The sequence below is a fragment of the Ascaphus truei genome, chromosome 4 (genome assembly GCF_040206685.1).
Source record: "Ascaphus truei isolate aAscTru1 chromosome 4, aAscTru1.hap1, whole genome shotgun sequence".
In the NCBI taxonomy this organism is placed as follows: Eukaryota; Metazoa; Chordata; class Amphibia; order Anura; family Ascaphidae; genus Ascaphus; species Ascaphus truei.
In genome coordinates, this window is record NC_134486.1 from 5,826,032 (window position 1) to 5,849,957 (window position 23,926).

At 49.0% G+C, this 23,926-nt stretch overlaps 1 protein-coding gene across 1 annotated transcript in view; it reads left to right on the forward strand.

Moving 5' to 3' along the window:
- LOC142492532 (porwaprin-b-like) overlaps window positions 1–23,926 on the forward strand; it is a 39,795-nt gene that overhangs the window by 10,180 nt on the left and 5,689 nt on the right. Inside the window, exons 2-3 of the mRNA XM_075595230.1 lie at window positions 4,283–4,444; window positions 15,629–15,751. Of these exons, the coding sequence (XP_075451345.1) occupies window positions 4,283–4,444; window positions 15,629–15,751 (285 nt within the window). The remainder of the gene's footprint in view (window positions 1–4,282; window positions 4,445–15,628; window positions 15,752–23,926) is intronic.

Sequence of the window (23,926 nt, forward strand, 5' to 3'; positions counted from 1 at the left end):
CTGTAAGAGCTGTGCGGGGAGACACAGAGAGAGGGACCGCTTCTCTCTGATCTCTCTGCTGTAAGAGCTGTGCGGGGAGACACAGAGAGGGGGACCGCTTCTCTCTGATCTCTCTGCTGTAAGAGCTGTGTGGGAGACACAGCGAGAGGGACCGCTTCTCTCTGATGTAAGTGCTGTGTGGGGAGACAGAGAGAGGGACCGCTTCTCACTGATCTCTCTGCTGTAAGAGCTGTGCGGGGAGACACAGAGAGAGGGACCGCTTCTCTCTGATCTCTCTGCTGTAAGAGCTGTGCGGGAGACACAGAGAGAGAGACAGCTTCTCTCTGCTGTAAGAGCTGTGTGGGAGACACAGCGAGAGGGACCGCTTCTCTCTGATGTAAGTGCTGTGTGGGGAGACAGAGAGAGGGGCGCTTCTCACTGATCTCTCTGCTGTAAGAGCTGTGCGGGGAGACACAGAGGGAGGGACCGCTTCTCTCTGATCTCTCTGCTGTAAGAGCTGTGCGGGGAGACACAGAGAGAGGTATCGCTTCTCTCTGCTCTCTCTGCTGTAACAGCTGTGTGGGGAGACACAGAGAGAGGGTCTGCTTCTCTCTGCTCTCTGCTGTAAGAGCTGTGCGTGGAGACACAGAGAGAGGGGCAGCTTCTCTCTGCTTTAAGAGCTCTGCAGGGAGACACAGAGAGAAGGGCCGCTTCTCTCTTAACTGCTTAGTGTGCCTACTGTGTGGTCAACTTACACCCCCTTAACAAACTGAGACAACACAGTTTTGTGGAAGCCAAATTGGTCACAGCTTTATAGTTTTAACAATACCTGCAAATAACTGTCAGCCATAATCTTAGTCCTTTGTCCTCCCTATTCTCGGTATCTTCCGGCAGGGGGATCCCTCCTCCACCCGCCCTAATCTACCGTCCACCAGGAGAGACACACTCCGCCGTGAGAGACACATTCCACGGCCCCTAGGTCCCCCTTATCAGAGCCGCATGGGCCTACCCACATAGGATAGAGCTCAGATGCCTATGATTGGTGTCAGGGGTACAGCGCCTGACCACCTGCGTCGGCGCCTCCAGCCCGCACAATCTTTTCAGAGGGACCGTTACCTGGCGGCCCATCCGCATCGGATGGAGCCCCATTTTGGGTATTCACGGTGTCCCTACGATGACTGGCCTGACAGTTCCACCACCCGGAGGACCCAATAAGGCCACTTACTGGGGACTCACTCCACACCCCAAGCTGTGACCCTAAACCCTGGCTGCTGATCGCTTGCAAAGGCCTGCGGATGTTAATAAAATATCGAGGGGCCCCCGCGGTGAAGATAGTAAACATGTTAGAAGATTATTTAATTGCTCGCCTGCCGCGCCCTAATGTACCCCTTTTAAGCATTTGATTTTTGAATCTGAAGCTGCTGGGGGCCAATGGTAACAGCCGAAAAGGCTGCTTCAATGTCAATTTTACCAATAGTGCTCCCTCCCCATATATCTTAATTATCCCTTATGGCAGTGTCGAATGATTGGTATTGTATCCATCGTAAATTGGGTCTATGGCATCATACCCCCTTGGGTATGACAGGTGTTGTATTAGCCTGAATATTATTTTTTTTTGCACCCGGGGAAATAATTAACTGTGAGAGAGGGGGGAGAGGTGGGAGATGTGGATGGGCCCATCATACATCCCAATTTTATCTCCTTTAATTGCAGTGTTTATCATTAAACACCCAACCCTCCCCTTTATTGCCCCTGCTTGTTGAATCACTCCCAGGCCGACCGCCTGGACCCTTGGAAAAGGACGTGTCGCCCCCTTGCTTCCCTGTCCCACTAACTTCATCCACAATTCCATGTCCATCTTCCCCAAACTCAACCGTGTATCCCCCTGCCACCTCTGCCTGAACTGCTCGTCACAATATCGCCACGCTGACCCCCTGTGTTCGTCATATATGGTCTGTATCACATTAAGGTATTTCATCACATTATGCAATTGCTTGGGATGTTTTGTAAGGAAACAGTCCCTGAACACAGTGAAACCCAAAATCCAGTTCGCATTACTCCTCACTACCTGCACTTCCTCGCCCGCCTCCCGCCGCGCTTCCTCTCTGCTCGCCTGGCTACAGACAGCTTAAACATATCCACATACTTCCTGTTACCTATGTCTCTCTGTGTTCTCCTGGGCAGGTGTGTGTACAGGGAGCTAGTCTCGACCGCGAACAAATCCTCTGCACTGTGGGCGGAAACCGCACACTTGCCTTGCGCGCTTTGCGTTTTGCCTTATCTGTCCTACTCCGCTTTGCCACCTTGCTAAATGCTTCTACCTGCTTCCTTATACGCTTTATCCCTGGGGTCTCGTCGCTGTCTGTGCCGCTGCTTGCGTGTGACTCGCTGCTCGCCCTAGCGCTCTCACTATCATCACTGTCTGACCCTTGGGACTCACAGTCCGACCCTGTCCTAACCGACCCCACATCACTAACATCCTCATTTTCCAACATGGCCTTATCATGCTCACCTGATCCTGGATACCTAGGTGACCGGTCCTGGATTTTTTACTCGCTGCACGGCTCCTGTTTACGCTACCCGGATCGGCGAAGCTTCCTAGCGCCCTTTGTACCGGCGCATTTGCCGGGGGGGCACCCGGGACACTGGGGGTGACTAGGTGCCACCCTGTAGCCAGCGACAGTGGGGCTGCCATTGATGGATCCCAGGCTGGCGCAGGTGCGCCAGGAGCGTATGGCGGGTGCGTGGTGCGCAGGTGCATAAGGCACAGGGGTGGGTGTGTGGGGCAGTGGCACGTATGGCACCAGGGCGGGTGCTAGGGGCGCAGGTGTGTATGGCGCATAGGTGGTGGGCACGCACGGCGCAGGGGCATAATTCGTGTAATGTGTGGGTGTGTACGGGGTGAGTTGGGAAGACGCATGGGCGTAAGACGCATGGGTGTAATGCTTTTGGGCATAAGGCACATGGGGGGCATAATGCGCCTGGGCGTAGGGCAGGGGAAATCCGGCGGAGGGTAACGCCACTGTGGCAGTGGGTGGGATGGTGAACAGAGTGGGGTGGCTCAGTCCAGCCATGGGGGGGGTGGTCTGGTCAGCAGGAGAGGGGATGGTGTGGGCAGCATCGGGGGGATGCACTGTGTAGCGGGAGGGGTGACCAGAGCAGTATGGGGAGAGGTGACTGGGGTAGCATGGGGAGGGGTGACCAGGGCAGCATGGGGAGGGTTGACCAGGGCAGCCTGGGAGAGGTGACCAGGGAAGCATGGGCACAGGTGACCTGGGCAGGATGGTGAGAGGTGACGGGGGCAGCATGGGGAGGGGTGACCGGGGCAGCATGGGGAGGGGTGATCAGGGCAGCATGGGGAGAGGTGACCAGGGCAGCATGGGGAGAGGTGACCGGGGTAGCATGGGGAGGGGTGACCAGGGCAGCAATGGGAGGGGTGACCAGGGCAGCATGGGGGGAGGTGACCAGGGCAGCATGGGGGGAGGTGACCAGGGCAGCATGGGAGGAGGTGACCAGGGCAGCATGGGGGGAGGTGACCAGGGCAGAATGGGGGGAGGTAACCAGGGCAGCATGGGGGGAGGTGACTGGGGCAGTATGGGGAGGGGTGACCGGGGCAGCATGCGGAGGGGTGACCAGGCAGCCGGCTGCTTCTGTGGGGCTGCCGATGCAGGAGGCTGGATTCTGCTGGGCTGCTTCATTGTGCTGGGGATCGGTGATCACGATCGGGAGCCACAGGTACCTGCAGGGAGAAAAAAAACAGAATCAGTGATTAGTCCCTGCGAGCGCTGGGCTTAAATTGCCCACCCCACTACCCACTAGCCCCTCCCCTTCTTTATTTGCACGCAAATCCACCAAACCTCGTGGTGGGTGGAGGGGGAAAGGAAGGCACGTTAAGTTGAGGCACGGAACCATTATGGATGAGACAGCATTTTGGGACCTCTGCCTCTCTTTGTTATCTCTCAGAGCTTCCCTTTAACAAAGTGAAACGCGTCACTTGTCCTGCGGATGTGGATTACCTTAAATGTGATATAATAGCTATTCCGGAATGGCCAGAATGTTATAGAGACAGTGACTGCCAGGTGCCAAAGAAGGGCTGTTTGTCTGGCTGCACCTTGCGCTGTGTTCTGCGCATGGAAGCTACGGAGGACGGACTGCTCACGGGGGTTTATTACTTTGGGATACTCTATGTATTTTAAGTGTAATTGTAATCTACTAATCTAGTAGATTCAAAATTATTACTGCACATAAATCAATGTCCTGGGTGTAATTAATGCATTTCTTTTTGTGCTTTGTGATCTTTCAGTAAAGCCAGTTAAAACCGGCGTTTGTCCCCAGAATGTGGATTATCCTACATGTGATGTTGCTTCATTTGTGCCAGAATGTAATACAGATGCAAACTGCACGGGGACAAAGAAGTGCTGTTACTCTGGCTGCAGGAAACGCTGCCTTCTGCCACTCAAAAAAGGTACGGTATGGAGGGACGGGCTGCTCACCAGGGGATTGGGGCTTTGGGATACTTAAGCAAAGGAGAAGCTCATGAGAAGTGTGTGTAGCCACATATCAAACATGTCCTTTTGTTATAATAAACACCATGCACCAGATGGGTAAACAGAGGAGTTTATCTATCCCCAAATCAGACTTGGTAGAAAATTTATCATTAATACTAATAAAAATAATCTTGCTGGCTGGGGGGGTATCTGGGCTCCTCGCCAATCTATTGTGATCGCATAGCTACGGCTGAGATAACTCGCGCATACTACTTATTGCATTTCCTGCTGCAGCAGGTTCATCAGATGTTTAACACTGAGAAGCATTGTGATGGAAGGAGGTATCAAGGCGATACAATAAAGGATTAAGCCCATCTGGTTACCCCTGAAACCGTGCGGTCCCTCAAAGCTACCTAGCACCATAAACCAGGGACCAGGGACAATACAAAATAAAACTTTTCCTTTTTACATGTTCCCTTTGCCGTGGAAATGTGAGAATTCTTGTGGGCATGTTTTATGTGGGATATTTGGGTTGAAATGCAATTATTTGATTGGCAGGAGTTCGGGGGACAAAGATACCGGTATTCCCCCAATTCTTCCCAACGTGCAGGCCCCTTTTTCCAGTACGCGAGTGGAATTACACCGGGGCTGCAAAAGAGGGTAGTGCTCGCACTCAATCAACTGGTATAGAGGTGGGGGGTACTTAGCTGCCGGTGTGCTTGCTTCGGGGAGATCCCAGGTGCCCAAGGTGAGTAGTCAGGAAGGAGGATGCAGGCTCGCGTCTTAATCTTCATCAACATGTATTCTGCCAGTGAAATCGAAGTTTCAGCAGAGCTGTGCTGCCTTCTTCACGGTGAGGGCTACAGGCTAGTGGTAGTAATGCTTATATTTATACCCCTGGTGTCCTCACACCTCCGTGCTCGAACTGCCTCTCCATGGCGCAGACGCCCATGTGATGATGTCAGCGCGTCAGCACGATGGGCCCGAGGCGGAAAAGACTCACTGGACTGAGTTGTTTTGACGGTCGGCATGGGAACCCTGTAGGGGCGGGGAGGGGTGAAAACCCTCGCATACAAGCTGAAGTGTGAGAGACCTAATATAACACCAAAACAATAAAGTGTGTTAAAAGTCAAACACCATCAAAAAGTGCAAAAAAACATGTACATAACAGAAGAACAGTGCTCTCCTAATAACATTATCCGAGGTCAGTGTAAGACATGCAGCATACGATATTCAGTACAAAGTACTGCTATTGGTGCAGGCGAAGTGTGGCCATCAGGGGAATATGGAATCCAGACAGGCTCATAGGGTTCAATGATCCAGCTCCCAGCATTCAATAGGAGAAATGACTATCTCCTTTGTTGTTCATTTAGTCCACCCCCATTGCTTGTATTTAATGAGTGTATCCAGTAAGCTTCTCGCCTAAGCAAGAAGGTTTCTCTGTCAGGGATCCCTTGTCTGGGTGCTGTAGACTCAATACCCATAATTCTTAGGCCTGGGACATAGTAAGCGCTTAGGTGCTGCTGCTCGCTCTTGCTTGCTGCCGCTCGCTCTGCCAGGAGCTTTTTGCTGTCCTGGCAAAGGAGAAAGCAAGTGCTTGGGAGGCGGGTATCACTGTGTGTGTGTGTGTGTGTGTGTCACTTGGTAGCTGTCAGTGTGTGTGTGTGTGTGTGTCACTTTGAATTGGTCTGTGTGTTTGTGTGTCACTGGGGAACCTGTGTGTGTGTTTATGTGTGTGTGTGTGTGTATATTATATAATAATTTAAAAATTAAAAAAAATACATGTTGTGAGAATAAATTATTTATTAACATTGTGCAACTTTGATAAATATATTCACGCACGCGCACGCACGCATGCGCACATACATACATACACACACACACACACACACACACACACACACACACACACACACACACACACACACACACACACACACACACACACACACACACACACACACACACACACATGCACACACACACACACACACACACATACACACATACACACATGCACACACACACATGCACACATACATACACATGCACACACACATGCACACACACACACATGCACACAAACATACACACACACATGCACACACACACACACACATGCACACACAGCCCCAGCCCGTTTTTCACACCCACACCCCTGCACCAGCACCAGCCCCAGCCCGTTTTTCACACACACACACACACACACACACACACACACACACACACACACACACACACACACACACACACACACACACACACACAATGGCGGCTCTGTAGTGCTCTGTAGGGTACCGGCTGCAGCCCCATTGGATGGATCAAACTTGCCGCTCTCGGGGAAGTTTCTCCTCCTCCGCACACATCAGCGCGCATGCGGAGGGAGAAACTATAGCCGCGCTGATAACAGATGCAGGGGCTGTGTGCATCTGTTTAGCGCGGCTCAGCCCACCTCAGCGACGCTGAGTGCACTATGTCCTGGGCCTTAGGGATGCCACATTGTGTCTGTGCTCTATGCAATGTTGGAACAAGATAGTGGGGTCTGTACCCTTACGTATCACACTCTTATGTTCTATGAATCTTACCTTAAGCTTTCTGGTTGTTTTACCCACGTAAACTAAGCCACAGGGGCACTTACTAATGTATATTGCAAATGTGGACCTGCATGTGATTCTATTCTTAATTTTTATTTCTTTGCCACTGTCACGGGAGACCAGGTTTATCTCCACCTTTTTATACCGGGATCCTATGATTGAGCAAAACAAGGAGGTAAAATAAATTGTAATTTATTTCAGGAAAAGACATACACACAATGTAACACAATTCACAGGGTTAACACACTTACTGGGAACGGGGCTAACGAATAAATCTATCCTTAGAACGAAATTCACAAAAATTACCTCTGTAGGAGCACTTTCCAATGACCGGAAGTTACTCACGAAAGTCCTGGAACTGATTTGGGCATGCAATGCCAGACGTGACCACTGCGTTCTAAAAGGCGGGACTTAGAAACTTTTCTGAGTTCAAAATCCTTGAAGCCAGCTCGCGTCTATTCAGTCCAGAGCATCTTTGGAGGTTTGGCGCCTGGAATCTCCCCTCTAGATTGGCTTAAACCCTTAAGGGTGTGAGGTCCGGGGGAATACCTCCCTCTGGAGGGGTTCCCCCCGCGACGGGACTCACCGCCGCTCCTGCTGTGCCTCCATGTTGCCGTAGTGTGAGGTCCGGGGGAACACCTTCCTCTAGAGGGGTTCCCCTTGCAACTGTAATCACCGCCGCCCCTGCAGTGCCTCCACGCCGCCGCGGGCAGGATCTCCCCTCTCCTCCGCTTCCCACGGCGGCTGCTGACTTCGTTCATGCGCGCGCACGGCAGGAGACCTTTGCGTCCGCCCTCGGGGGAAGTTCCCGTCTCCAGCTGAGGCCGCGCGCGTCTCTCCCACGTGGCACACGCCTGATGCGCGTGCACCTCTCACAAGCTGCACATCTGATACAGCTGTGGTAAGTTTCTCCCTACCAATCCCTATCTTCCCTGGGGCCGCTCCCTCGTTACTCCCCTTCTCCCTATTGGTCCTTCCTCCTACTTATACCTTGCTCAGCCATTCATTCTTTGGCTGAGCATAGCTTTGTATGACCTGTGTTAACCACGGTCGTGAATCTCCCAGTCTATTCTCTCTGCCTCTATAAAATCTCGCAGCATCTGCTTCAGGGTACCGTTGAACCTCTCACATAACCTGTTTGTCTGAGGGTGGTAAGGAGTCGTGCGCTGGTGCTTCATCCCGCAAGCATCCCAGAGACACTGTAACAATTAACTCATGAATTGTGACCATTGGTCAGTTAGAATCTCACTAGTGAAACCTACTCTAGTGAATATAACTAGTGTAACGGGTTTTCCACCCCACCCAATCTCATATATAGTGTGGGTGAGTAGAACATGCGGTGTTACCGGTGTGGTGCGTATACCTGCAGGCTCACAGGAAGTCTGAGCCTCCGCTAGTGAGAGCCTGGGGTGAATCCTCTGGAACGAATCTTCTTTCAGCGCCTCCACCTATGTAGGATTCTATGGAATTGTAGAATGACCCTACATAGGAACCCAATCAGAAACCACACACACAGTAATTATATAACTAAGGACTTTACTAACGAATAATAATGATAACCTGTGTCTCTCTCACGGTGAGACACTAACAGTGACGTCTCGCAGGACGATTCCCAAACACTAGGTGATCCCACCCAGTGTCCCAAGAACCCCACCCAATGTCCCGTACTCCTACAGAGATAGTCAATGGGTGACTGCGCAGTCACTAAGAACCTCTAGGCCTGTTGGTGCACATGTGATGGTATAATACCTGCCGAGCCCTCCGGTGCTCGGGTCAGCAACAAACTTCTCAAAGGGTCAGACGTGTGATGAGTCCGTCTGATCCTCCAACCGAACTCCTTGCACGTGCAGACCACTAGGGCGGTCCCCCTCTGGAATCGTCTCTGTGGACCCCAACGTGGGTCCAACCACTTCCACAGGAACAGCAGCAGCCGCTGTGTCCCTATCTATATAAATGGTACTAACGTGACAGGAACCCTAACCTAGGGCCTGTCCCTGTAGTACAGCAACCTGTAGTGGCTTGGGGAACTCCTATGGCCGGTAGGGGGTAATGACCTGTCCCACTCCCCCTTACTTCCCAAGTCCCTTCGGTAAGTGATCTGGAATGGACTAGAGTACTCTTCCATGCAGTACTTGGGCGTCTACCTACTGTTGGCTAGCCCAGCGCAGATCCTCTCCAGAATTCCTGACCTCGTTAACAGGCTATCCCTTCAGGCATCCTACCCCTAGCGCTACCTCAAGGTGACTAGAACAGCTATAGCCCTTCTCCAGACCCACTACTCTCTGACTAGTCCCAGTGCCTACCGCAGCAAGCTGTAACTCACTGGAGGCTGCAGCCAACGTGCTGCACAACAAGGTGCCTGCCTATCAGACCTCACAGCACTGCTCGCTGTGACACTGACAAGGCAGCACTCTAACAACACTAAGGGCAGCGTCCCTATCTTGGGCCTCCCTCAGTACTTAACCCACTACACTAGCGGGGGGTTGGGGCCTACCTGGGGTGTGGGTACCTATGGGGTGCAGGAGCTGCTCTCACTCCCCGCACCCTTCTTCCCTCACAGCTCCCTAGCTCCAACTCTCTATCACCTTCCTCAACAGTTACCCACCCAACTAGTGGGGAGTTGGGGTCTACCTGGAGTGTAGGTACCTATATGGGGCAGAAGCTGCACTCGCTCCCTACACCCTACTTCCCTAACAGCTCCCTGACTCCAACTCTCTAACTGCAGACTTCCTTCTCTCAGCTCCCACTAATGTAAGTGGCAGGGTCCCTAACCTGAGGGCTGCCCCTGGCAACACTCACCTTACTGGGGAGCTGAGCTATCCTGGACCAAAGGGGTGCTGGCCTAATACAGGGGAGTCCCTCTCTCCTGTACCCTACCTCCTTCCCTCACAGGGTCCCTCCGCTGACTGACTAGCGTGGTGCAAGCCCGCGAAATGTATCCTTTCCTCCAGGGCAGTCCTGTAGCCTTATTGGCTCCTATGAGGCACCTGGTGCCTCCCTCGCTATGCTCCATGGGAGTTGTAGTCCCATAGAGCCTATCCTGGCATTGGGGCCGCGTGCGCGCCTTTCCTGCGCAGGCGCGAGCTATCTGGGGCTTCCTCAACCTTTCCCTACTCTGTTCTGGCCCTCGCGCGACTTTCCCTGCCTCTGGCGGCTGTACTGCGCATGCGCGACTCTGTCGGCTTACTCCTACACTCGCGCGATCACTGCGCATGCGCGAGTGGTTGCGTAATGGCGGCGCTCTCCTCGCCGGCCGCCGGGACCTTAGAGACGCGACCGCGGCCTTAGCAACGGCCCGATTGCGTCCCCGGCAACCGGCCTGCTCGCGGAGACAGCGCACCGCTCCCTGCAACGGCCCCCACCCTTGGGATGGCCGTCGGGTCTGCCGCTGTCCTCCAGCAGTACCCGGCATCGCTTGTGCCCACGGAGGCTCCCGAGGGGGTCGCAGGGGGCAAAGGGTGACCTGGCTACACTCTCCCCCTGGTGAAACACCCAACGCCCTCGCTTGGGGAACGACATAACAGGGCACAATTTCACACACTGACAATTGGCATGGCATACCCCGTACACTTAACAGATCGGCTTTAACCTAACCAACACATGTCACATCACACCCCATAATTCCCGAGGCTAGCTGAGACCATTTGTGGGGTGCCCCTAACTGATCATGTGGGGGTACCTCACTTTTGCGTCCGTGAGCCTCTCCCAGAAAATTCTCTTGAAGAGCACACTCTGGGGTGACAGTCACTGGTTCAGTACTACTTCCTCCCCCTGGTGGAAGGAATAGCACAGTGTCTTTCAACCCGGTCTTTACCTGGTCATCCACGCCTTGGAAACAGCAGGCCAGGCGGCCAAGACCTTTCCCACGGTCCACTACTTGGCGGATGGGCCGCTTCTCTTTCAGCAAAGTCTCTGTTTCACCTGGCAGGGGGTAAAGGGTAGATACCTTACCACTGCGGTGATTCACGGTGTCCAACAGGTCCTCGGGGACGCTGTCAGTTCCCACCTTGGTGGTATCGGAACCTGTCCCCAACTCTTCTGGGACAGTCCACTCACTGACTCGAACTTCGGGAGCGTTGGATCCCAGTCCTGGGACCACTTGTGTCGGAGCACACGGGCTCACACTCCGCTCAGAAGCCGCAACTCTGGCCTTCTTCACGGCCACCTCCATCGGAGCCTGTGGGGGGCAAGGGGGTTCCTTACCACTCGGCTGGCTTGCGATGGGTTTCTCTTCTTCTGGCACGATAGGCAGTGGGCACTGGTCCACTCGCACCACTGGACAGCTATCTTCTAATGAGGACACCTCCGCCAGGACGCGATGCAGAGGGGAGCCCTTCGCCCTGGTGACCAGACTTAAGGAGCCATCGTGCTCCGCGGTCACCTGGAGGCTCACCCCCGACACCCCTGGGGCAGTCGACTCACCCTTGTCGTCTGTAGGTACTGGTCCCAAGCCTAGGACCGATGGTACCTCTGCAGTAGGTCTGACTGACCATCGAAGGGCACACGGGCCCACAGCAGGGTCCGCAACATCGGAATACACCTCTTCAGAAATCAAACAGTCTAGCACGGCGTCAACGTATGGTTGCAGATTACAGTGTTTGCTCCCCCTGGTGGAATCTGTAGGAAGGGCACTTTCTACAAGTGAGTAGTTCTGGCTCTGCTCTGAGTCACTCACATCACTGGGGAGGGGCTCTGATTTTCGCGCCAATCCCGGACAGATTGTTGCAACATCTTGCTGTGCAGGTTGGCAGTCAGCAGCACGTGCGCTCTCCTGATTTGGCGGGAAACGCCATCCTGCTTGGTCTGCGTAGACTAGGGGGTACCCTTCTGAGGGGCCCCCGGGCATGAACAGTGCGGACGGTGCCTTTGCCAGGCATATATTCTCAGTGTGGGTTACTACAAAAAGAATGGTCTTCCATGTGGACGTGGGATCTTGCTCCTCATCTAAGACACATGTCCATGGCCACTCAGGAATTTTACACATATACTCCCGAACCTTCATTTTGGGTATAGTTACGGGAATGCCTCCTACCGCCACTACCTGTCCAGGGTCTAGGTATGGCCTCAAAGCCCAGGCCAGGACCTCGTCTCCGGACTTCACAAACATGGTGACAAAAATAGGGACGGGACAATTTGGAAAAAATTGGAACAGGGCACCCCAGGTGGTATCTCAGCAGCGCCTCCAAATGTAATCGGTTTTCCACCCCACCCAATCTCATATATAGTGTGGGTGAGTAGAACATGCGGTGTTACCGGTGTGGTGCGTATACCTGCAGGCTCACAGGAAGTCTGAGCCTCCGCTAGTGAGAGCCTGGGGTGAATCCTCTAGAACGAATCTTCTTTCAGCGCCTCCACCTGTGTAGGATTCTATGGAATTGTAGAATGACCCTACATAGGAACCCAATCAGAAACCACACACACAGTAATTATATAACTAAGGACTTTACTAACGAATAATAATGATAACCTGTGTCTCTCTCACGGTGAGACACTAACAGTGACGTCTCGCAGGCACTAGGTGATCCCACCCAGTGTCCCAAGAACCCCACCCAATGTCCCGTACTCCTACAGAGATAGTCAATGGGTGACTGCGCAGTCACTAAGAACCTCTAGGCCTGTTGGTGCACATGTGATGGTATAATACCTGCCGAGCCCTCCGGTGCTCGGGTCAGCAACAAACTTCTCAAAGGGTCAGACGTGTGATGAGTCCGTCTGATCCTCCAACCGAACTCCTTGCACGTGCAGACCACTAGGGCGGTCCCCCTCTGGAATCGTCTCTGTGGACCCCAACGTGGGTCCAACCACTTCCACAGGAACAGCAGCAGCCGCTGTGTCCCTATCTATATAAATGGTACTAACGTGACAGGAACCCTAACCTAGGGCCTGTCCCTGTAGTACAGCAACCTGTAGTGGCTTGGGGAACTCCTATGGCCGGTAGGGGGTAATGACCTGTCCCACTCCCCCTTACTTCCCAAGTCCCTTCGGTAAGTGATCTGGAATGGACTAGAGTACTCTTCCATGCAGTACTTGGGCGTCTACCTACTGTTGGCTAGCCCAGCGCAGATCCTCTCCAGAATTCCTGACCTCGTTAACAGGCTATCCCTTCAGGCATCCTACCCCTAGCGCTACCTCAAGGTGACTAGAACAGCTATAGCCCTTCTCCAGACCCACTACTCTCTGACTAGTCCCAGTGCCTACCGCAGCAAGCTGTAACTCACTGGAGGCTGCAGCCAACGTGCTGCACAACAAGGTGCCTGCCTATCAGACCTCACAGCACTGCTCGCTGTGACACTGACAAGGCAGCACTCTAATAACACTAAGGGCAGCGTCCCTATCTTGGGCCTCCCTCAGTACTTAACCCACTACACTAGCGGGGGGTTGGGGCCTACCTGGGGTGTGGGTACCTATGGGGTGCAGGAGCTGCTCTCACTCCCCGCACCCTTCTTCCTTCACAGCTCCCTAGCTCCAACTCTCTATCACCTTCCTCAACAGTTACCCACCCAACTAGTGGGGAGTTGGGGTCTACCTGGAGTGTAGGTACCTATATGGGGCAGAAGCTGCACTCGCTCCCTACACCCTACTTCCCTAACAGCTCCCTGACTCCAACTCTCTAACTGCAGACTTCCTTCTCTCAGCTCCCACTAATGTAAGTGGCAGGGTCCCTAACCTGAGGGCTGCCCCTGGCAACACTCACCTTACTGGGGAGCTGAGCTATCCTGGACCAAAGGGGTGCTGGCCTTATACAGGGGAGTCCCTCTCTCCTGTACCCTACCTCCTTCCCTCACAGGGTCCCTCCGCTGACTGACTAGCGTGGTGCAAGCCCGCGAAATGTATCCTTTCCTCCAGGGCAGTCCTGCAGCCTTATTGGCTCCTATGAGGCACCTGGTGCCTCCCTCGCTATGCTCCATGGGAGTTGTAGTCCCATAGAGCCTATCCTGGCATTGGGGCCGCGTGCGTGCCTTTCCTGCGCAGGCGCGAGCTATCTGGGGCTTCCTCAACCTTTCCCTACTCTGTTCTGGCCCTCGCGCGACTTTCCCTGCCTCTGGCGGCTGTACTGCGCATGCGCGACTCTGTCGGCTTACTCCTACACTCGCGCGATCACTGCGCATGCGCGAGTGGTTGCGTAATGGCGGCGCTCTCCTCGCCGGCCGCCGGGACCTTAGAGACGCGACCGCGGCCTTAGCAATGGCCCGATCGCGTCCCCGGCAACCGGCCTGCTCGCGGAGACAGCGCACCGCTCCCTGCAACGGCCCCCACCCTTGGGATGGCCGTCGGGTCTGCCGCTGTCCTCCGGCAGTACCCGGCATCGCTTGTGCCCACGGAGGCTCCCGAGGGGGTCGCAGGGGGCAAAGGGTGACCTGGCTACACTAGCAATGCTTTTGCTTCTGCCCTAGCATTAATGGTGGCAAGGGCTACAGCCTCAGGGTACCGGGTGGCAAAATCCACAACCGTGAGTATGTAACGCTTGCCCGACCAACTGGGGATCATGAGAGGACCCACTATGTCCATAGCTACCTTCTGGAAGGGTTCCCTATTTACCAGTAACAGGTTCAGGAGTGCCCTTACCCGATCACCCGCCTTACCCACTCGCTGGACGGCATCACAGGAGTGGCAGAAATCTTCCCCTGCCCCTGATGCCCCAGCCCAGTAGTAACGCTGCAACAGCCGGACTCTCGTCGGAGTGACCCCCTGATGCCCCGCTAGTTGAATGGAGTGGGCTACCTGTAACAACTGTTGCCTATCTTCCCTCTGTACCACTAACTCTCACTTACCGGTCCAGACCCTATATAGACCCATAGCCATGTGCTCTCTATATAAGAGCCCGCGGTGCCATGAGAACCGTTCTGACCCACTGTCCGAGTTAGGCTCGGACGCCCGGAGCCTCATGCGCTCCAAGCTGGGATCAGACTTCACCGCATCCCTAAACTGTGTCCCTAATTATGGCCACTCATCCGTAGTCTCTAAATCAGGGGACAGGGAAACGTTAAAAAGGTTGGGTAGAGTTTAAAGTAGGATGGAGTGGGGAGGGATTGAAACAGATAACTAAAAAGAAAAAAAGTGGAAACAAGGAAGCTTTTTAGATAGGAAAGGTATACAGGGATATACCAAATAAGTATACATGGGAAGGATGTTGATCCAGAGAGAAATTTGATTGCCAATTCTTGGAGTCAGGAAGGAATTTATTTTTCCCTTATGAGATATCATTGGATTATATAACACTGGGGTTTTTTGTTTGCCTTCCTGTGGATCAATAAGTGAGTATAGATATAGGATAAAGTATCTGCCGTCTAAATAAAGCATAGGTTGAACTTGATGGTCGTACATCTGTTTTCAACCTCATCAACTATGTAACTATGTAACTATGTAATTATGTAACTATGTAACTAAGTAAAGGAGTACAAAAGGAATTCATAATAATTGTAAAAATAAAAACATACTGTACTTTTTGAAATAAAAATTAAATTAAACCAAATCTGGGGTTTACAGACAACCTCATTCTGTACCTGACTAGTGCTGAGCTGTTTTCCTTGCTATCTTCCCTAACTATACAATATCATTCTCCTGCAGTTAAGAATAGTTTTTGCCCGTACGCTTCATTCTTACCTGATGAGTGTCACGCTGATGACCAGTGCCAAGGGAGCGACAAGTGCTGCAAAAAGTGCAGATCCCTGTGCACCCCAGCTTCGGAAAGTAGGTGGCCATTATATTTTTATTTGCTTGTAATGAATCAACGTCCTGCAAAGGGTATTAATATTTTTGCATAGAATAGCTTTACAGCATTGGGTTCAAATTGTACCTGAATGCAAAATTAATTGGGGTACGAAGAGCCCAATAATAAAGAGTCAATCCTACATAGACATATGTTTGTCAGCTGATTTAGCAAGTGACAATTAGAGTTTAAGAGGAGTTACATGATGCGCATAAACAATAATGTATTACATACTGTCTGTGTCTGTCAGAGGAGTTACATGATGTGCATGCAATGTAATGTATCACATACTGTCTGTCTGTCAGAGGAGTTACATGATGCACATGCAATGTAATGTATCACATTCTGTCTGTGTCTGTCAGAGGAGTTACATGATGCACATGCAATGTAATGTATCACATTCTGGCTGTGTCTGACAGAGGAGTTACATGATGCGCATGCAATGTAATGTATCACATACTGTCTGTGTCTGTCAGAGGAGTTACATGATGTGCATGCAATGTAATGTATCACATACTGTCTGTGTCTGTCAGAGGAGTTACATGATGCGCATGCAATGTAATGTATCACATACTGTCTGTCTGTCAGAGGAGTTACATGATGCACATGCAATGTAATGTATCACATTCTGTCTGTGTCTGTCAGAGGAGTTACATGATGCGCATGCAATGTAATGTATCACATTCTGGCTGTGTCTGACAGAGGAGTTACATGATGCGCATGCAATGTAATGTATCACATACTGTCTGTGTCTGTCAGAGGAATTACATGATGCACATGCAATGTAATGTGTCACATACTGTCTGTGTCTGTCAGAGGAGTTACATGATGCGCATGCAATGTAATGTATCACATACTGTCTGTGTCTGTCAGAGGAGTTACATGATGCACATGCAATGTAATGTATCACATACTGTCTGTGTCTGTCAGAGGAGTTACATGATGCGCATGCAATGTAATGTATCACATACTGTCTGTGTCTGTCAGAGGAGTTACATGATGCACATGCAATGTAATGTATCACATACTGTCTGTGTCTGTCAGAGGAGTTACATGATGCGCATGCAATGTAATGTATCACATACTGTCTGTGTCTGACAGAGGAGTTACATGATGCGCATGCAATGTAATGTATCACATACTGTCTGTGTCTGTCAGAGGAGTTACATGATGCGCATGCAATGTAATGTATCACATACTGTCTGTGTCTGTCAGAGGAGTTACATGATGTGCATGCAATGTAATGTATCACATACTGTTTGTGTCTGTCAGAGGAGTTACATGATGTGCATGCAATGTAATGTATCACATACTGTCTGTGTCTGTCAGAGGAGTTACAGGATGCGCATGCAATGTAATGTATCACAGACTGTCTGTGTCTGTCAGAGGAGTTACATGATGCGCATGCAATGTAATGTATCACAGTCTGTCTGCGTCTGTCAGAGGTGTTACATGATGCACATGCAATGTAATGTATCACATACTGTCTGTGTCTGACAGAGGAGTTACATGATGTGCATGCAATGTAATGTGTCACATACATTCTGTGTCTGTCAGAGGAGTTACATGATGCGCATGTAATGTAATGTATCACATACTGTCTGTGTCTGTCAGAGGAGTTACAGGATGCGCATGCAATGTAATGTATCACAGACTGTCTGTGTCTGTCAGAGGAGTTACATGATGCGCATGCAATGTAATGTATCACATTCTGTCTGCGTCTGTCAGAGGTGTTACATGATGCACATGCAATGTAATGTATCATATACTGTCTGTGTCTGACAGAGGAGTTACATGATGTGCATGCAATATAATGTGTCACATACATTCTGTGTCTGTCAGAGGAGTTACATGATGCGCATGTAATGTAATGTATCACAGACTGTCTGTGTCTGTCAGAGGAGTTACATGATGCTCATGCAATGTAATGTGTCACATACTGTCTGTGTCTGACAGAGGAGTTACATGATGCGCATGCAATGTAATATATCACATGCTGTATGTGTCTGTCAGAGGAGTTACATGATGCGCATGTAATGTAATGTATCACATTCTGTCTGTCAGAGAAGTTACATGATACGCATGCAATGTAATGTATCACATACTGTCTGTCAGAGGAGTTACATGATGCACATGCAATGTAATGTATCACATTCTGTCTGTGTCTGACAGAGGAGTTACATGATGCGCATGCAATGTAATGTATCACATTCTGCCTGTGTCTGTCAGAGGAGTTACATGGTGCGAATGCAATGTAATGTATCACATACTGTCTGTGTCTGTCAGAGGAGTTACATGATGCGCATGCAATGTAATGTATCACATACTGTCTGTGTCTGTCAGAGGAGTCACATGATGCACATGCAATGTAATGTATCACATACTGTCTGTGTCTGTCAGAGGAGTTACATGATGCGCATGCAATGTAATGTATCACATACTGTCTGTCAGAGGAATTACATGATGCGCATGCAATGTAATGTATCATATACTGTCTGTGTCTGACAGAGGAGTTACATGATGCGCATGTAATGTGATATATCACATACTGTCTGTGTCTGTCAGAGGAGTTACATGATGCACATGCAATGTAATGTATCACAGACTGTCTGTGTCTGTCAGAGGAGTTACATGATGCTCATGCAATGTAATGTATCACATACTGTCTGTGTCTGTCAGAGGAGTTACATGATGCGCATGCAATGTAATGTATCACATACTATCTGTGTCTGTCAGAGGAGTCACATGATGCACATGCAATGTAATGTATCACATACTGTCTGTGTCTGTCAGAGGAGTTACATGATGCGCATGCAATGTAATGTATCACATACTGTCTGTCAGAGGAATTACATGATGCGCATGCAATGTAATGTATCATATACTGTCTGTGTCTGACAGAGGAGTTACATGATGCGCATGTAATGTAATATATCACATACTGTCTGTGTCTGTCAGAGGAGTTACATGATGCACATGCAATGTAATGTATCACAGACTGTCTGTGTCTGTCAGAGGAGTTACATGATGCTCATGCAATGTAATGTATCACATACTGTCTGTGTCTGACAGAGGAGTTACATGATGCGCATGCAATGTAATGTATCACATACTGTCTGTGTCTGTCAGAGGAGTTACATGATGCGCATGCAATGTAATGTATCACATTCTGTCTGTGTCTGTCAGAGCAGTTACATGATGCGCATGCAATGTAATGTATCACATACTCTCTGTGTCTGTCAGAGGAGTTACATGATGCGCATGCAATGTAATGTATCACATACTGTCTGTGTCTGACAGAGGAGTTACATGATGCGCATGCAATGTAATGTATCACATTCTGTCTGTGTCTGACAGAGGAGTTACATGATGCGCATGCAATGTAATGTATCACATACTGTCTGTGTCTGTCAGAGGAGTTACATGATGCGCATGCAATGTAATGTATCACATACTGTCTGTGTCTGTCAGAGGAGTTACATGATGCGCATGCAATGTAATGTATCACATACTGTCTGTGTCTGACAGAGGAGTTACATGATGCACATGCAATGTAATGTATCACATACTATCTGTGTCTGACAGAGGAGTTACATGATGCGCATGCAATGTAATGTATCACAGACTGTCTGTGTCCGTCAGAGGAGATACATGATGCACATGCAATGTAATGTATCACATTCTGTCTGTGTCTGTCAGAGGAGTTACATGATGCGCATGCAATGTAATGTGTCACATACTGTCTGTGTCTGACAGAGGAGTTACATGATGCGCATGCAATGTAATATATCACATGCTGTATGTGTCTGTCAGAGGAGTTACATGATGCGCATGTAATGTAATGTATCACATTCTGTCTGTCAGAGAAGTTACATGATACGCATGCAATGTAATGTATCACATACTGTCTGTCAGAGGAGTTACATGATGCACATGCAATGTAATGTATCACATTCTGTCTGTGTCTGACAGAGGAGTTACATGATGCGCATGCAATGTAATGTATCACATTCTGCCTGTGTCTGTCAGAGGAGTTACATGGTGCGAATGCAATGTAATGTATCACATACTGTCTGTGTCTGTCAGAGGAGTTACATGATGCGCATGCAATGTAATGTATCACATACTGTCTGTGTCTGTCAGAGGAGTCACATGATGCACATGCAATGTAATGTATCACATACTGTCTGTGTCTGTCAGAGGAGTTACATGATGCACATGCAATGTAATGTATCACAGACTGTCTGTGTCTGTCAGAGGAGTTACATGATGCTCATGCAATGTAATGTATCACATACTGTCTGTGTCTGTCAGAGGAGTTACATGATGCGCATGCAATGTAATGTATCACATACTATCTGTGTCTGTCAGAGGAGTCACATGATGCACATGCAATGTAATGTATCACATACTGTCTGTGTCTGTCAGAGGAGTTACATGATGCGCATGCAATGTAATGTATCACATACTGTCTGTCAGAGGAATTACATGATGCGCATGCAATGTAATGTATCATATACTGTCTGTGTCTGACAGAGGAGTTACATGATGCGCATGTAATGTAATATATCACATACTGTCTGTGTCTGTCAGAGGAGTTACATGATGCACATGCAATGTAATGTATCACAGACTGTCTGTGTCTGTCAGAGGAGTTACATGATGCTCATGCAATGTAATGTATCACATACTGTCTGTGTCTGACAGAGGAGTTACATGATGCGCATGCAATGTAATGTATCACATACTGTCTGTGTCTGACAGAGGAGTTACATGATGTGCATGCAATGTAATGTGTCACATACATTCTGTGTCTGTCAGAGGAGTTACATGATGCGCATGTAATGTAATGTATCACATACTGTCTGTGTCTGTCAGAGGAGTTACATGATGCGCATGCAATGTAATGTATCACATACTGTCTGTGTCTGTCAGAGGAGTTACATGATGCGCATGCAATGTAATGTATCACATACTGTCTGTGTCTGACAGAGGAGTTACATGATGCACATGCAATGTAATGTATCACATACTATCTGTGTCTGACAGAGGAGTTACATGATGCGCATGCAATGTAATGTATCACAGACTGTCTGTGTCCGTCAGAGGAGATACATGATGCACATGCAATGTAATGTATCACATTCTGTCTGTGTCTGTCAGAGGAGTTACATGATGCGCATGCAATGTAATGTGTCACATACTGTCTGTGTCTGACAGAGGAGTTACATGATGCGCATGCAATGTAATATATCACATGCTGTATGTGTCTGTCAGAGGAGTTACATGATGCGCATGTAATGTAATGTATCACATTCTGTCTGTCAGAGAAGTTACATGATACGCATGCAATGTAATGTATCACATACTGTCTGTCAGAGGAGTTACATGATGCACATGCAATGTAATGTATCACATTCTGTCTGTGTCTGACAGAGGAGTTACATGATGCGCATGCAATGTAATGTATCACATTCTGCCTGTGTCTGTCAGAGGAGTTACATGGTGCGAATGCAATGTAATGTATCACATACTGTCTGTGTCTGTCAGAGGAGTTACATGATGCGCATGCAATGTAATGTATCACATACTGTCTGTGTCTGTCAGAGGAGTCACATGATGCACATGCAATGTAATGTATCACATACTGTCTGTGTCTGTCAGAGGAGTTACATGATGCGCATGCAATGTAATGTATCACATACTGTCTGTCAGAGGAATTACATGATGCGCATGCAATGTAATGTATCATATACTGTCTGTGTCTGACAGAGGAGTTACATGATGCGCATGTAATGTGATATATCACATACTGTCTGTGTCTGTCAGAGGAGTTACATGATGCACATGCAATGTAATGTATCACAGACTGTCTGTGTCTGTCAGAGGAGTTACATGATGCTCATGCAATGTAATGTATCACATACTGTCTGTGTCTGTCAGAGGAGTTACATGATGCGCATGCAATGTAATGTATCACATACTATCTGTGTCTGTCAGAGGAGTCACATGATGCACATGCAATGTAATGTATCACATACTGTCTGTGTCTGTCAGAGGAGTTACATGATGCGCATGCAATGTAATGTATCACATACTGTCTGTCAGAGGAATTACATGATGCGCATGCAATGTAATGTATCATATACTGTCTGTGTCTGACAGAGGAGTTACATGATGCGCATGTAATGTAATATATCACATACTGTCTGTGTCTGTCAGAGGAGTTACATGATGCACATGCAATGTAATGTATCACAGACTGTCTGTGTCTGTCAGAGGAGTTACATGATGCTCATGCAATGTAATGTATCACATACTGTCTGTGTCTGACAGAGGAGTTACATGATGCGCATGCAATGTAATGTATCACATACTGTCTGTGTCTGTCAGAGGAGTTACATGATGCGCATGCAATGTAATGTATCACATTCTGTCTGTGTCTGTCAGAGCAGTTACATGATGCGCATGCAATGTAATGTATCACATACTCTCTGTGTCTGTCAGAGGAGTTACATGATGCGCATGCAATGTAATGTATCACATACTGTCTGTGTCTGACAGAGGAGTTACATGATGCGCATGCAATGTAATGTATCACATTCTGTCTGTGTCTGACAGAGGAGTTACATGATGCGCATGCAATGTAATGTATCACATACTGTCTGTGTCTGTCAGAGGAGTTACATGATGCGCATGCAATGTAATGTATCACATACTGTCTGTGTCTGTCAGAGGAGTTACATGATGCGCATGCAATGTAATGTATCACATACTGTCTGTGTCTGACAGAGGAGTTACATGATGCACATGCAATGTAATGTATCACATACTATCTGTGTCTGACAGAGGAGTTACATGATGCGCATGCAATGTAATGTATCACATACTGTCTGTGTCTGACAGAGGAGTTACATGATGCACATGCAATGTAATGTATCACACACTGTCTGTGTCCGTCAGAGGAGATACATGATGCACATGCAATGTAATGTATCACATTCTGTCTGTGTCTGTCAGAGGAGTTACATGATGCGCATGCAATGTAATGTGTCACATACTGTCTGTGTCTGTCAGAGGAGTTACATGATGCGCATGCAATGTAATGTATCACATACTGTCTGTGTCTGTCAGAGGAGTTACATGATGCGCATGCAATGTAATGTATCACATACTGTCTGTGTCTGTCAGAGGAGTTACATGATGCGCATGCAATGTAATGTATCACATACTGTCTGTGTCTGTCAGAGGAGTTACATGATGCGCATGCAATGTAATGTATCACATACTGTCTGTGTCTGACAGAGGAGTTACATGATGCGCATGCAATGTAATGTATCACAGACTGTCTGTGTCCGTCAGAGGAGATACATGATGCACATGCAATGTAATGTATCACATACTCTCTGTGTCTGTCAGAGGAGTTACATGATGTGCATGCAATGTAATGTATCACATACTGTCTGTGTCTGTCAGAGGAGTTACATGATGTGCATGCAATGCAATGTATCACATACTGTCTGTGTCTGTCAGAGGAGTTACATGATGCGCATGCAATATAATGTATCACATACTGTCTGTGTCTGTCAGAGGAGTTACATGATGCGCATGCAATGTAATGTATCACATACTGTCTGTGTCTGTCAGAGGAGTTACATGATGCACATGCAATGTAATGTATCACATACTGTCTGTGTCTGTCAGAGGAGTTACATGATGCGCATGCAATGTAATGTGTCACATACTGTCTGTGTCTAACAATTTTCCCTTTTTTGTATTTAAAAATTATTATTTATTATTATTAATATTAATGATGTTTATTCTTATAGCACTGCTAGTTTTACTTATCACTTTACAGAGACATTTTGCTGTTACAGTCCCTGCCCCAGCGAAACTTATGTTCTATGTTTTTGGTGCTTGAGACACCGGGAGATAAAGTTACTTGTCCAAAGTCAGAAAGAGCCAACATCAGGAATTGAACCAGGTTCTCTGACGTCAACTCAGTGCCAGTCAGTGTCTTTACTCACAGAGTAAACCTTCTCCCAGGTTCCCCTGCTTCACACTCAGTGTCAGTCAGTGTTTTTACTCACTGAGCCGCTCCTTCTCCCAGGTTCTCCTGCTTCACACTCAGTGCCAGTCAGTGTCTTTACTCAGTG